Here is a 14272-nt window from a genome sequence, read left to right as displayed (position 1 = left end):
TGCCTTAACTACCTGGCCATTTCGGGCCACCAGTAGTTATAACAAGAGAAATAATATGTAAATCATTTAATATTAGATTTATTATTATTCTAATTCGTAAAAAATATCTTTCTTCATTCGTTTGCATTTTAATTCGAAGTGTTCCTCGGAATTAATATGGATTATAATTTAAAGCAAGTAATCGCGAAATAAAAATGTTTGCAATTTCCAAAATTATAGTCTCGGGTGCATACCATTGGTTCTTGACGCAATGCTCCTATTTAATGTTATATTTCTGAAGAATTAATTATTAGCTTCTTAAATGACTCACACAATGCCCCCCCAGTAGCACAGCGGTATGTCTGCGGACTTACGACGCTAGAAACCGGGTTTCGATACCCGTGGTGGGCAGAGCACAAATATCCCTTGTGTAGCTTTGTGCATAATTAAAAACAAACAAGACTCACACAATGCCCCCCAGTGGCACAGCAGTATGACTGCGGACTTACAACGCTAGAATCCGGATTTCGATAACCGTGATGGGCAGAGCACAGATAGCCCATTGTTTTGCTTTGTGTTTAACTTCAAACAAGCAAACAAAGACACATAATAATGAACTATGTGAAAATTAACCAGGTAATTAACGCATTTAGGTATTTTTATGGAATATAAATCGTGCAGCTTAAGCAACCTTGATAAATGAAAAAAAGGTAATCGATCATCATAGTTTCGACTGAAACTTTATTTGGCCGTAAAGTTTGAAAATATTTAAAGTAGAAAGCAGCTTTTATCAGCTTAAGTTCGTATTTCATTACTTGTTGTTATTTTATCGTTTCTTTAATAACTTAAACCAGCATTATTTTTCTTTGTTTTTTTTTTGTAAAAATGCGTGACCTTTGTAAAGAACAGAAAGATTTACCATATAAATGCTCTGATATATTTTGCCAGAAAGCTTTTGGTAGTGCAAAATCCACACGAGGGCTATCTGCGCTAGCCGTCCCTAATTTAGCAGTGGCAGACTAGAGGGAGGGCAACTAGTCATCACCACCCACCGCCAACTCTTGGGCTACTCTTTTACCAACGAATAGTTGGATTGACCGTCACTTATAACGCTCTCACGTCTGAAAGGGCGAGCACGTTTGGTGTGACGGGGATTCAAACCCGCGACCCTCAGATTACGAGTCGAGCGCCTTAACCACCTGGTCATGCCGGGCCCAGCTTTGCGCGAAATTCAAAACAAACAAACCATCGTCCTCCGGTGGGATAGCGGTAAATTTACGGACTTACAACGCTAAAATCCGGAGTTAGATTCCACGTGGTAGACACAGCATATAATCACTTGCAGCTTTGCTTTAAAAGAAAGAAAGAAAGAAGTCAAGCCTTTTTATTTTTTTGATGGTTTGGAGTATTTTAATTAACAGAAACCAATTTAATACAGGAAATATTCTGAGGATACGATGAGAGATAACGTTGATTAATTTGAGCCTCGAATTGCTAATGTTTGAGGTTAAGTAACAAGTCTAAACAATAATATTAAGGATTATGACTGCTCTAAAAGCTTTATTAACCTGATCCGTATAAAAATTATAGGCTTCTCTCCTTTTTGTACACAATCAATAGATATTAAGGTGCCAGTTAAATCATGTGTTACTTTAAAGTTTCTAAAGTAAAATATATTATAGCAGTTTTTTAGCTCGCTCTGATGTTTTGTGTATAAAGGTTCTCACACGTAATTCTTGTGGTAACTTATACGTTTCTATAGGATTAAATCATTTTTATAGTTCCAGGATAGATCTTATAGCCGACGGCAACTTACGAATAAGCTTGTTTTATCTTCTGTTCATTTCCTTTATTCCCGAACCTTCTGATACATTATATTCTTAAATCTGAATTTATATTTCATTTTATTTCTTTTCATTTTGCCATTCACTATTCTAGGAATACCCAACAGGATTTATATGGAAAAGTTTCACTTTGGAAAGTTGACTAATCTAATTTATTCGTTAAGGCTAGGAATAAGGTATTACACGTATCTTATTATAAACTGGTGTATTTCATAATCCAGTTTAAAATTTTTTGAATATCTTTAATATATTTACAAGTATCTTTATCAACTAATTTAACGTTTAAGGATTGTTTGTTTGTTTGTTTTTGAATTTCGCGCAAAGCTACACGAGGGCTATCTGCGCTAGCCGTCCCTAATTTAGCAGTGTAAGACTAGAGAGAAGGTAGGGGGGCGTTATAATGTGACGGTCAATCCCACTATTCGTTGGTAAAAGAGTAGCCCAAGAGTTGGCGGTGGGTGGTGATGACTAGACGGCTGAAAGGTCGAGCATGTTTGGCGTGACGGGGATTCGAACCCACGACCCTCAGATTGCGAGTCGAGCGTCCTAACCACCTGGCCATGCCGGGCCCGATCAGTCAGTAACTTATTAAAAATTTCCGAAATACATTTACGACACAAAGTCTTGTAGGTTTAAAAGCAGTTTTAAGATTTATAGTTTCGGTAATTATAATAAACAAATATACAATAACACTCACAGTTGATGACAAAGAGAATATAAATTAGGTTTTCCTAATCATTTAGAAGAGTATACATTTTTTCATTGCGACCTACAGATTAGTTTATAGTCTTGTTTTGATGTTCATAATTCCGACATGACGACAGTTTCTTGTTCTATTCATGTCATTCACATTTGTTTACCAAAACCTAAACGTTTTCCTAGTTCAGTAATTCTAATTCTTTAAATGTTTCTCTTGAAGAAAGACATGCCCCTGGCATAAAGATACGTACTTAAATGACGCTAACAAAACTAACTATAATGTTTATACATATTTCAAGGTAACTTACAAGTACTTTTAACACATAATAATAAATTTCTTAAAATCTCATTCCAAAAACATAAATCATGACTTTTAAGCAAATTTCCAAAATGTAGTATCTTCCTTAACATAAATTTGATGCGTGAACTCACAATTTATTTTTTAACTCACAATTGATGAAAATACCAAAGTAAGTTTATTTCTTAATAAAATACCAAAGTAAGTTTATTTCTTAATAAAATACCAAAGTAAGTTTATTTTTTAATAAAATACCAAAGTAAGTTTATTTCTTAATAAAATACCAAAGTAAGTTTATTTCTTAACAAAATACCAAAGTAAGTTTATTTCTTAACAAAATACCAAAGTAAGTTTATTTCTTAATAAAATACTATTAAATGAACTGTTATCAATTTCTTTCTAAAGAAATAGTTACTAAACAAACTGCCGAAGTTTATTTGTTAATTTAATACTATTTCATGAATTATCGTTACTGAATTTAATGCTTTCTAGAGCTACAGCAGCTATTAAAGGTACTGTCAGTAAAATAGGTCGATTTTGACTTAGAGGTGGGCCTGGTTTACCTATAACTTCAAGATGACAGCTTTTCAATGGTCCCTGTAGGTGCTGCTGTGTTAGCTGATCCTGATCTTGAGATGGGATCTCTATGAGTAAATCCATATTGGTAAAATGGTGGCATTGTCTCAGCCATACCAGGTTAACCCTGGTCATGGAATATGCCTTGATTTGATGTATTTTATAATAATGTTTTCCCTGAATGTCGGAATAAAAATATATATAAGTATGTACATTAACGGAAATGATTTTATAAAAACATAAACGATACACGTAAAGGATTCACAAAAAACATCATTAACACAGGAAATTTAAGGGCAGTCAGGTCCCTGCTATCAGCTTCTCAACTGCTGTGCAGCTGAGGGACTGTGTGCATTCTTCGGCGTAGTCTTGTGCAAAATGACGCAACATAAATACGCATCACAAAATGATGTAATGCATAAAAATAAACGTCATCGTCACAATCCGCATTGCGCAAGACAACTCAGCAAGACTCTCATTAACCTCAAGGCTCCGAGAACGGGCCGAGAATGTGGTCATCGCTTTCACCTGTGCCCCTAAAATCTTTAGAAGCAGAAGAGTGCCTCTCCTAATCCTCGCCACATTATCAGATATAATCCTATCTACCTCTTCCACACCAATAGTTTCTACGTGACCTTAGAGAATAACTCCCTAAGACTTCAAAATTTAGAAAAACGTTACTCTACCAGAGAGTCAATAGGAAAAGAGCATGTTCGAAATAAACTGAAATAACAATTTTGGGCACGCAATAAATGTTGAGTTCTCTGATTAAGCTGTGGTATTCAGGTACCTCATGTTGGTTGAAACACATCATAAGACACAGTTTCAAGATAGTTATTAAGCAATGAATAAATCGAAATTGAACAAAAAGGAAATACAAATAGCACAGTGAATGATATCTCTTACTTAAATGTATGGGTTTCTGTTAAGCTCTACTGACAGCTGGGGTAAAACAGAACTTTGCAAAAAAAGCACAAAGATGGACAGAAGACCTTACACATAGCGAAGGCAAAATAAATTATCCTCCTGTTTGCACATGACAAAGTTTGTTTGTATTTTATATTTCATGCACAGCTACAGGTGCTATCTACGATAGCTATCCCTTATTTTCAAGTTATAGACTAGAGAGGAGGCGTCTAATCAACACCACCACCAACAACTCTTGAGCTACTCTTGTCCAACCAAATAATTGTATTTGAACGCCACTTTTATAATGCATCCACGACCCCAAGGTATGAAATACGATTTTATTTCATGTGGTAAAAATATGTGAATCATGACACTCAACTTCAGAGTTTATTACGCTATTTGGCTCTGCTCGGCCACACAGGACAAAGATCAGAGGAATTTTGTCATGCTATGCTTTAAAATTAGATAGAGAACCCAAAAGTACAGTATATTATAATCCATTTTACTATACATATCACTGATTATTCCAAAATAGCATATTCGAGTGAGAGAATTTTATCAACTCATAACAATCTGTACAAGATTCTGTACAAACCCTGGAGAGCTCAATGGGTTCACCCATCCTCTGGAACCTGGCCAAAATTATTCACGTTTGTAAGCGACAACCATGTTTCGTGCGACCCTATCCAGCCAAGAGAAGTATCATATGCTTCACGACTTTCCACATACAGTGAAAAGGAATGTCTTAATTACACGCAGAAAACCAACATGAGAGGTTAGAAAAACAATGAACATACTTAACTAAAGGTATATTTTGAACTATTTAAAATTCATAGCTATAGTGTCCCTTAATGGCTCAACGTGTGTGTGTGATCAATGTGATATAGCCTAGCTTTCATTTGCCTACGTTTTACAGGCATATTTTGGTGTTGAGATGCTTTCGAGTTAGTAGATATAAAGATTCAAAAAGAGTTTGAGAATGTTGGAGGTACTTTAGGGTTTTTCTTTCACTGCAGGTACTTCGACTTTCATACACATAATAAAAATGTGTTCTATCTTTGATTTTTTGTGTTCTTCCTTACTTTTACGTTTGAGATTTTGTGAAATTTATTTTCGCACTCAGATTATTTCATACGTTATTAATTAATTAGAAAATATTTATTACGTGATTATTATTCACGTAAACAAGCGAGTGGTTAATAACTGATTTAAACACAGTTATTCAAAATCATTCACGAACATACATGAAAAATAATAAATAATAAATATAATCATTTGATCTACTGGTGATAACTGTATTTTTACATCGTTCTTTAACTCAAAATGCTTAGAAGTAACCTTTGCATGAATTGCACAATCAAGCATGTCTCAGCTTATAAGGGTTTAACCAATATCTCAGCACCCAGTGGAGAACGTCATATTCTGCATGTCATGACTTGTCCCGTCACTAGTAGGCTCGACTTATAAGGGTTCAACCAATATCTCAGCACCCAGTGGAGAACGGCATTTTCTGCATGTCATGACTTGTCCCGTCACTAGTAGGCTCGACTTATAAGGGTTTAACCAATATCTCAGCAGCCAGTGGAAAACGGCATTTTCTGCATGTCATGACTTGTCCCGTCACTAGTAGGCTCGACTTATAAGGGTTTAACCAATATCTCAGCACCCAGTGGAGAACGGCATTTTCTTTTCCAACATAACTTTGCTCATTGGAAGATGCCATGTTGAAGTGAGGGTCAAGATCAAATTCTTTAATGATTAGTCAATGTATTATAATTAGTTTCTTCCTCATGATAAAGTTACTGAATGCATTGTCATCTGGTTCATTCTTGTGGTACAATTTTCTTAAGATACAGTTTGTTATTGATTAAACTGTCACCTAGTTTATTTTAAGGTACTTTTTCTTATGATACAGTTTCTGAATGCACTGTCATGAGGTTTGTGTTTAAGGTTCTTTTCTCTTAAGATACAGTTACTGAATGCAATATCATCAGTTTCATTTTCAAGGTATATTTATCTCAAGATGCACTTACTGGATTGCACTGTCGTCCTTTTCGTCCTTAAGATACAGTTACTGAATAAACTACCATCAGGTTCATTCTTAAAGTATCTTTAAAGTACTTAATGCACAGTGATCAGTTTCATTTATAACATATATTTCTTCTGAAATATCCCACAGTGGAACAGAGTCTAAGGACTTACAATGCTAAAATCCAGGGTTCGATTCCTCGCGGTAGACACAGGAGATAGCTCACTGTGCACTTGCTTTAAAAACAAACACACTCTTGAGATACGGTTACTGAATGCACTATCATCATTTTCAATCTTAAGATGTTTTTTGAATACTCTCTGATCAGGTATATTTGTAAGGGACCTTTTCTTAATATACAGTTAGTAAATGCCCTGTCATCAGGTTCATTCAAAAGGTAAATTTACCTTAAGATACAAATAACTTTACAGTCATGAAGTTCATTTTAGGGTATATTTTCTGAAAATACATTTGCTGAATGCCCTATAAACAGGTTCTTTATACTTAATGTAAAGCTACTGAAAGCAATATCATTAGATTCATTCCTAAGGTTCTTTTTTCTTGAGATATTGTCACTGGGTGCATCACTTTCATTTTTAAGATGCTTTATTTTTTCCTTAAGATTCGTTTACTAAACCCGTTGATATCAGTTCATTCTAAATGTATTCCTTTCTTGAGATACAGTTACTAAATGCACTGTCGTCAGGTTCATTTTAAGGCACTAAGGTTCTTTTTTTAAGATGTACTTATTGAATGCAATATCATCAGGTTCGTTTTTAATGTGCCTTATTCTTAACTTAGTTACAGAATAGAATGCAATATCATAGGATTCATTCTAAAGGTCTATTTTACTTATGTGCAGTTACTGGGTGCTATGTTATTAGTACCATTGTTAAGGTAGTATTTTAGTAAAATATAAGATACAGTTAATGAATTAAGATACTATATTCGAAAGGTACAGTTACAAAATATACCGTCATCAGGTTCTTTCGTAAGTTACATTTTCTAAAGATAGTGTTACTCAATGTACCGTCATTATATTCGTTCTTAAAGTACTTTGTTCATAAAAAACATTACTGGATACCCCGTCATCTGTTTCGTTCCGAAGGTGACTTTTTCGTCAAATACAATTCCTGAATGAGTAATCATCCAGTTAATTCTTAAGGTAAGTTATTCTTAAAATTTCGTTACAGGAAGCACTGTCATAAGATAAATGTTTAAGGTATCTTTTCTTAATATATAATTACTTAATGTAGTTATCAATATCCCCGCGGTGGGCACAGGAGAGAGCTTAATTTTTAAGGTACTTCATTCTTAAAGTATATATGTAGTTACTGAATGGAATTTCATCACTTTCATTCTTAATATACTTTTATATTAAGATACGGGTAATTAACGCACTGTCGCTAGTTTCATTCTTAAGGTACCCTTTTCTTTAGATGCAGTTGCTAACAGTACTGTCATGAAGTTATTTTAGTGAACTTTTTTCTTAAGATACAGTAACTGAGTACAGTGACATCGGATTCATTCTTAAGATACTATTTTTTGTAAGATACAGTTATTGATTTCACTTTCATCAGGTTCATTTTGATTGTACTTCTTTCTTAAGATTCACTAATTTAATGCATTGTCGTGTTATTCATTTATAAGTACATTATTGTTAAAGTACAGTTACTGAATCCTCTATTATCAGTTTCATTCTTGAGATATTTATTTTTGTAAGATACAGTTATTGATTTCACTTTCATCAGGTTGATTCTTAAGGTACTGTTTTCTAAGAAAGCTACTGTATGCACCGTCATCGGGTTTCTTTTTAAGGTAAATTTGTCTTAAGATACAGCACTAACTTCTCTGTCATCAGGTTCATGTTAAGATACTTTTTATGAAAATACATTCACTAAATACATTGTCATCAGGTTAACGTTTAAGATGTTTTATTTTTAAGGTATAGTTACTGTATTACTTATACAGTTGCTGAACTACATATTATCAATCCATCCTTAATGTAATTTCTTTTCGTAAGATACCGTTACTTAATTCAATGTCATCAGGCTCATTCGCAACGTTCGTTTTTTTTTTTTTTAGTATATAAATATTCAATGCACTGTCACCACGTTCACTCTTAAAGTACTTCATTGTTTATATACAGTTACTGTGTGCAATGTCATAAGGTTCACTCTTAAGATACATTTTCTTTAAGATATAATTACTGAATATATTAATATCACTTTCATTTTAAGGTTTTCTTTTTCATGTTTTTCTAAGGTACAGTTATTGAAAGCAATGTCATCATCTTAATTGTAATGTAAGTTTTTCTTAAGATACATTTGCTGAATACGTCGTCATTTTCATTCTTTTTACTTAAGATACGGTTACTTGAAGCATTGCCACTGGTTCGATTCTTAATGTAATTGTTTTTGAGATACAGTTACTGGATGCACTGTTAACAGGTTCTTTCTTACGGGTCTTTTTTCCCCCTAATATACAATTACTTAATTAAAATTACGTTCATTCGTAAGTTACCTTTTTTCTAAGTATGTGGTTACTGATAGATCTGATATCATTTTCATTCCTACAGTGCGTTAGTCTTAAGAAACATATACTTAATGCGTTATCAGGTTTATTTTTAAAGTCATTTTTTTTTAAGATAAGCTGTGAGATGGTCTGTTATCAGATTTACCTTTCAATGTTATTTACTTAAGATACGGGTACTGAAGACATCATGTTCATTCACTTGACACCTTTTAATTAAGATACAGCTACTGAATGCACGGTTTTGATCTCATTTTTAAGGTACAGATTTTTAGGATTCGCTTTCTGATTTCATTGGTATGAGATTCATTTTAATGGTACTTGTTTCTTAAGATATACTAACTGAATAAAATATACTGTCATCAGGTTTATTCTTAAGTAAGAATTATCTTAAGATATAGTCACTTAATGCACTGTCGTCAGTTTTCTTCTTAAGGAAAAATTTACTTTGGATACTGTTACACATTTCACTCTCGTCAGGTTCGTTTTAAGATATGCTTTATTGAGATACATTTATTAAATGCACTGTCATCAGTATAATTTTTAAGGCACTATTTTCTTAAGATTCAGTTACTGAATGCAATATCATAATTTTCATTCTTAAAATGCTTTTTTTTCAGTAGATGTAGTCGTAAAGTAATTTTTTTCTTAAAATACAGCTACTTAATGCAGTATCATCAGTTTCATTATTAAGACAATGTTTTCGTGAGATACAGTTACTGAATTCAGTGTCATCATGTTCCTTCTTAAGGTACTTTTTTTCAAGATTCAGTTACTAATTTCTTTGTCATTAGGGTCATTTTAATTGTAGCTTTCATAAAGATGCATTTCCTCAATGTTTTGTCATCAAGATATTTTTAAAGTACTTGATTTTTAACGTACAGTCACTGAATAAACTGTTATCAGGTATATTCTTAAGGAACTGTTTTCTTAAGATACAATATCTTTACACTATTTTATCAGTTAAATTCTTGATGTTCTTATTTCGTATGATACAATTACTGATTGTTTTAATGTGTAACTACCAATAAAATTGGATAACTTACTCCTTCAAATCTCTTCAAGTTTACTTAGCAGTATGGAAAGTGGTGACATTTTATGTTACACCAGAGTCTTCTTTGAAAGTATGTATTGTTATTAAATCCATTATTTTTCAATTGTTGTAATTGCTTTTCGAAATCTGATTTTTTAAAGAAAAAATGACCCTTCATTTTGCCTAAATTAAAGGGCAAATAAGATTATTATTATTAAATAATAAATAATATAGCTGTGATGTGAGTATTTTGTTGTCATGAGAATTTATAAAGCAGAATATCAAGTTGAACACAATTAGAAGGTAAGTCATGGCTAGTTCTCAACACGCTTTGTAACAAATTTAAGTCATGGTTAGTAACTAGTACACTTTATAACAAAGCAACTCATGGCTAGTAGCTAATATACACTACAATAATCACAAGTCACGGATAGTAGCTTGTACACTCTATAACATGGACTTTTTTTCTCGAGTGAATGGGCGTAAATTATTATTACACAAACAGATTCATATGAGAATATAACGAGTCTTCTCCATTTCTTTTAATTATGCCTAACTTATTTTATCAAAAAACGAATGTGTTTTTTATTTCAGTGGGACCTCGTCTGTGAAAACGATTGGCTGCCCTCCATGAGTACGTCTCTTTATATGGGGGGTTTTATGACTTCTGTCTTTATTTCTGGTCAACTTTCTGATAGGTATGTCACGCTTTTATATTGTTTGATAAGTTATCTATACAAATGTTTACAGAACTCTGTAAAATATATAGAGAAAGACAGTCAAATAAATTGATAGAATTTATGTAACTAATGCCGCGTTCTTACAGAAAATCCTTCTTTCAAAAAAAAGGAAAATATTTCTGTTGTGATGAATTAAACTTAAAAATATGCTATTAAATTACATATTTTACTTTAGACTTTACTAGCTTGTACTTGTTTTCTATGAGGTTTCCAAAATCTTTATTGTCACCATTACTGTAGGATCATTTACATGGTAAGCCACAGAAATGAAATAGTTTTACAAAATTAAAAAAAAGAACAATAATTTGTGTTCAAGTCTAGCAAATCGAGATTCAGCTACTTTGCTTTTATCATTTAAATTACTTCAACTTTATTCAGCAATACGGAAAAAGGTGACATTTTATATTATATTGAATGTGGTCACAAAGATACTTGAGGAAACAGAAAGATTTATAAAATCTTTCCGTTTGTGGTTCATCATGGATATTTTCATTTTGACTAATTGATGAATCGTTTAACGTTTCCAACATTAATATTTTGAAAGCCTCAAATTCTGTAGAAAGCCAAACTTCTGAAATGAAGAGAAATAGAAGAATGAGAACTAACACTAGTTTGGGTCCGTTGTGTTCTTCCTGTACCGACATATACATTTACCATTCTCTCATTTTATATTAGTCATTTCTCATTTAAACAATTTTAAACTTGAAATTTGTTTACTGTTCTTTTTGTTCTTCTTATAGTATTAGTCTGATATGGTCGTTGATTTTTTATACTTGATTGTATTTGCACTGATTTATCATATTTCAAATATTTTTGAAAATGTACAACAGTGAAAGAGTTGATACAAGGAGAGTGTTTCTGCTATATGTTTAGTCGTTTTAGAATTCAGCTATGATCTGATGGATATCATAATGAAATATCTATAGATCAACAAATAAACTGTTATTAAACAACTGCAGGCATTCGCTTTAAATAACAGTGGCATTTATCTTAATAGAATACATAATGAAGAAGGTATATTCCCCATAGATATGGACGTCGACCTATCATCCTATTTGGTGGTATCATCTTTCTTGCCTCAGGGTTTGCTTGTGCGTTTTCAACATCCTTTCTGATGTTTAACATCCTCCGGTTTCTCGTGGCTTTTGGTGCTTCTGGGACAGTGCTAACTATCATTATTTTACGTAAGTATGAATTGCTCATCATAAACATTCAATAATTAGTTTCTTGGTGAAATCTCAGAAGAATAAATATAATTTAATACAACCACATTTATGTTTTGTGAGAGCTATACTAAAAATGGTACTTATTAAGAAGTTTTATGGCAAAATTGTGGAAAAAGAAAATGTACTGTTCATTACTTCAGTACACATGGGTTCAAAATTAAAAATATTATCTGTTTAAGCTTATTTTAATATTTATCGAACACAGCTAGTTTTTCGATTTGTTGTTGTTATTAAGCATAAAGCTACACAATAGGTTATGTTGTGCCCACTGCGTATCGAAACCTAGTTAATTTTTATGACTTACCACTGAGCCACTGGGAGGGGGAGGCAATTTTGTGGAAACACCGATAAAGGACAACGATTAAAGAATGGCACTTTTTGTCTTCTTCAATAAAGAATTCAAACTGAAAGTTATGTTAGTACAAGAATAATAGACTACGAATTGCCTGACCTGACCGCTTAGCCAATGTATCGTATAAAATTGAAAATACCAAATACTAAACAATAATTCGTTCTTGTATCTCACGTTATGGTGTCAGGTAAACCTGGTGAAACGTTGTGAACAAAATAAACAAAAGTTTTACTATGTACAACCGATAAAAAAAACATATGTGAATTTAAATAACATAGCTCTTTCTAATATTTAATTTATTTCATACTTGCTGTATTACCGACTGAATAGATGTCTAACAAAACATTATGTGCTCTAACTCTCCCTCTGTATGTATATATATATTTTTGAGTGCTTTTCATAGACTTCGCTACTTACTATATATAACGTTATATATTTATGATATGTGTTTTACGTATATGTAGCTGTAAGCCTTCATGCTGCGACACGGGCAAGGTTTATTAAGAACTGAATAACATAATATTAATACAAAATAAATTATAAAAAGAGTTTATAACAATAAAATGTTTAATGTTTTAGTCACAAAAAAACTGGAACATTATTATTATTGTTTGAAAATTATCTTGGAAATCTATATAAAGAAGATTAGAACCCCCCCCCCCCGGTGACTAACAGGTAAATTTTAGGACTTATAACGCTAAAAATCGGGACCGTGGAGGACAGAGCACGGACAACCAATAGTGTAGCTTTGTTTAACAATAAACATTATCGTTTTATATAGATAATTAACATAAATTTCAGTAATTTGATACTGATCAAGAATTTATGAATAGAGAGGGCTGCATGATGCTTACCAGAACTACAGTAAAACCTGTCATAGAGTTTTGTTTTACAGTATTTGCTCTTTCAACCGTCAGATAAGCCAATCTCCTCTAAAGCTAATAACCAAGCTATCGCAACTTGCTGGTTCTACAAAAAATAACTTTTGACATTCATTCATTCTAAAACTAAGTTAATTAAGGTACTTTACATTTATCAGGAAAAAACTTTGAAGACGGTTTCTTTTCTTTCCAGAAATTAAAAATCTACACAAGATGGTTTGTTACTCCAAAAGTAATATTTAAGAGAACTAGCTGTTTATCATGTAGATATTTTCCTCTCCCAATTTCGACAGTAGTGGCGTTGAGCCATAGGGCTCCGGGACACAGTTCCAAAACTTGGTAGCATGAGAAATAAGGAACCTTAGACCAGAATTTTGCGATAGCTGAAAAAAAAACAGCAGGCAATATCCTGACTCAGAACTTAGAACTAGAAAGGATGCTTGTACATTGAATTCACGTTATAAAACTCAAATCATATTAGCTGTCAAAGATTGTTAATGACTTAGGATTTAGGAAGGATTAGATTTGTTGCTGAATGCTCTAGGCATTCGATTTTCTGAAAACGTGATGCGGGTCTTGATATCCACTGATTGAAATTCTTATTTTATGCGGGACTTGAGATCCGTAACTTATTTTGGACTGTTCTTAATTTAAAGGCGGAAACAATATACTTTTAAATCTGCCTCGGTTGCATTGCGAATTTCTAATTTACTGACATAGACTGCTACGTTAATTCCATCCAGCCTCATTTCAAATAATAATTTTAAAATTCACATTAAAACTTTAAAATTACGATAATATCCTTAAGGTGCAAGCCTTGGCAGTTTTTATGTGGGCGACGTCACCTGTGAACTTCTGATTTCTGAATACAAGTTATTTGCTCCATTAGTTGCAAAAGTCGCCCAGTCTCCCAAATCGACAAGATTTCGTCAGATTTACTTGCATATTTTTACGTATTAGAATTTGTACTTTGGATTTAGTATTTAAATATATGCCGATATATTAGTCCATTTACGATATTTGCCAATAAGATTGATACATACCGTTTTCGTTTTTAACACAAATACGTTTTAATATACCCACAACAATACAATTTACAATAATAATTAGTACAAATAGTTACTAACAAACAAAGATTTATAAACAAAAGTTTACGCAAAGTTACAAATAATAT

The 14272-nt window shown here is 32.6% G+C and overlaps 1 protein-coding gene and 1 long non-coding RNA gene across 4 annotated transcripts in view; one reads left to right on the top strand and one right to left on the bottom strand.

Moving 5' to 3' along the window:
• The window catches only part of LOC111087669, a 23944-nt gene extending 20222 nt beyond the window's left edge, over positions 1-3722 (bottom strand). Inside the window, exon 1 of the long non-coding RNA XR_002612332.1 lies at positions 3384-3722. This is a non-coding gene — a long non-coding RNA (uncharacterized LOC111087669). The remainder of the gene's footprint in view (positions 1-3383) is intronic.
• LOC106467006 (solute carrier family 22 member 21-like) overlaps positions 1-14272 on the top strand; it is a 60745-nt gene that overhangs the window by 23489 nt on the left and 22984 nt on the right. For all 3 annotated transcript variants that reach the window (XM_022395093.1, XM_022395092.1, XM_022395091.1), the window contains exons 3-4: positions 10494-10597; positions 11669-11823. In XM_022395093.1, the coding sequence (XP_022250801.1) occupies positions 10494-10597; positions 11669-11823 (259 nt within the window). The remainder of the gene's footprint in view (positions 1-10493; positions 10598-11668; positions 11824-14272) is intronic.

Source organism: Limulus polyphemus, unplaced genomic scaffold, assembly GCF_000517525.1.
Source record: "Limulus polyphemus unplaced genomic scaffold, Limulus_polyphemus-2.1.2 Scaffold2458, whole genome shotgun sequence".
Lineage (NCBI taxonomy): Eukaryota > Metazoa > Arthropoda > Merostomata > Xiphosura > Limulidae > Limulus > Limulus polyphemus.
The sequence above is the reverse complement of the archived record's forward strand: the minus strand, read 5'-3'. Positions and strand labels throughout refer to the sequence as shown.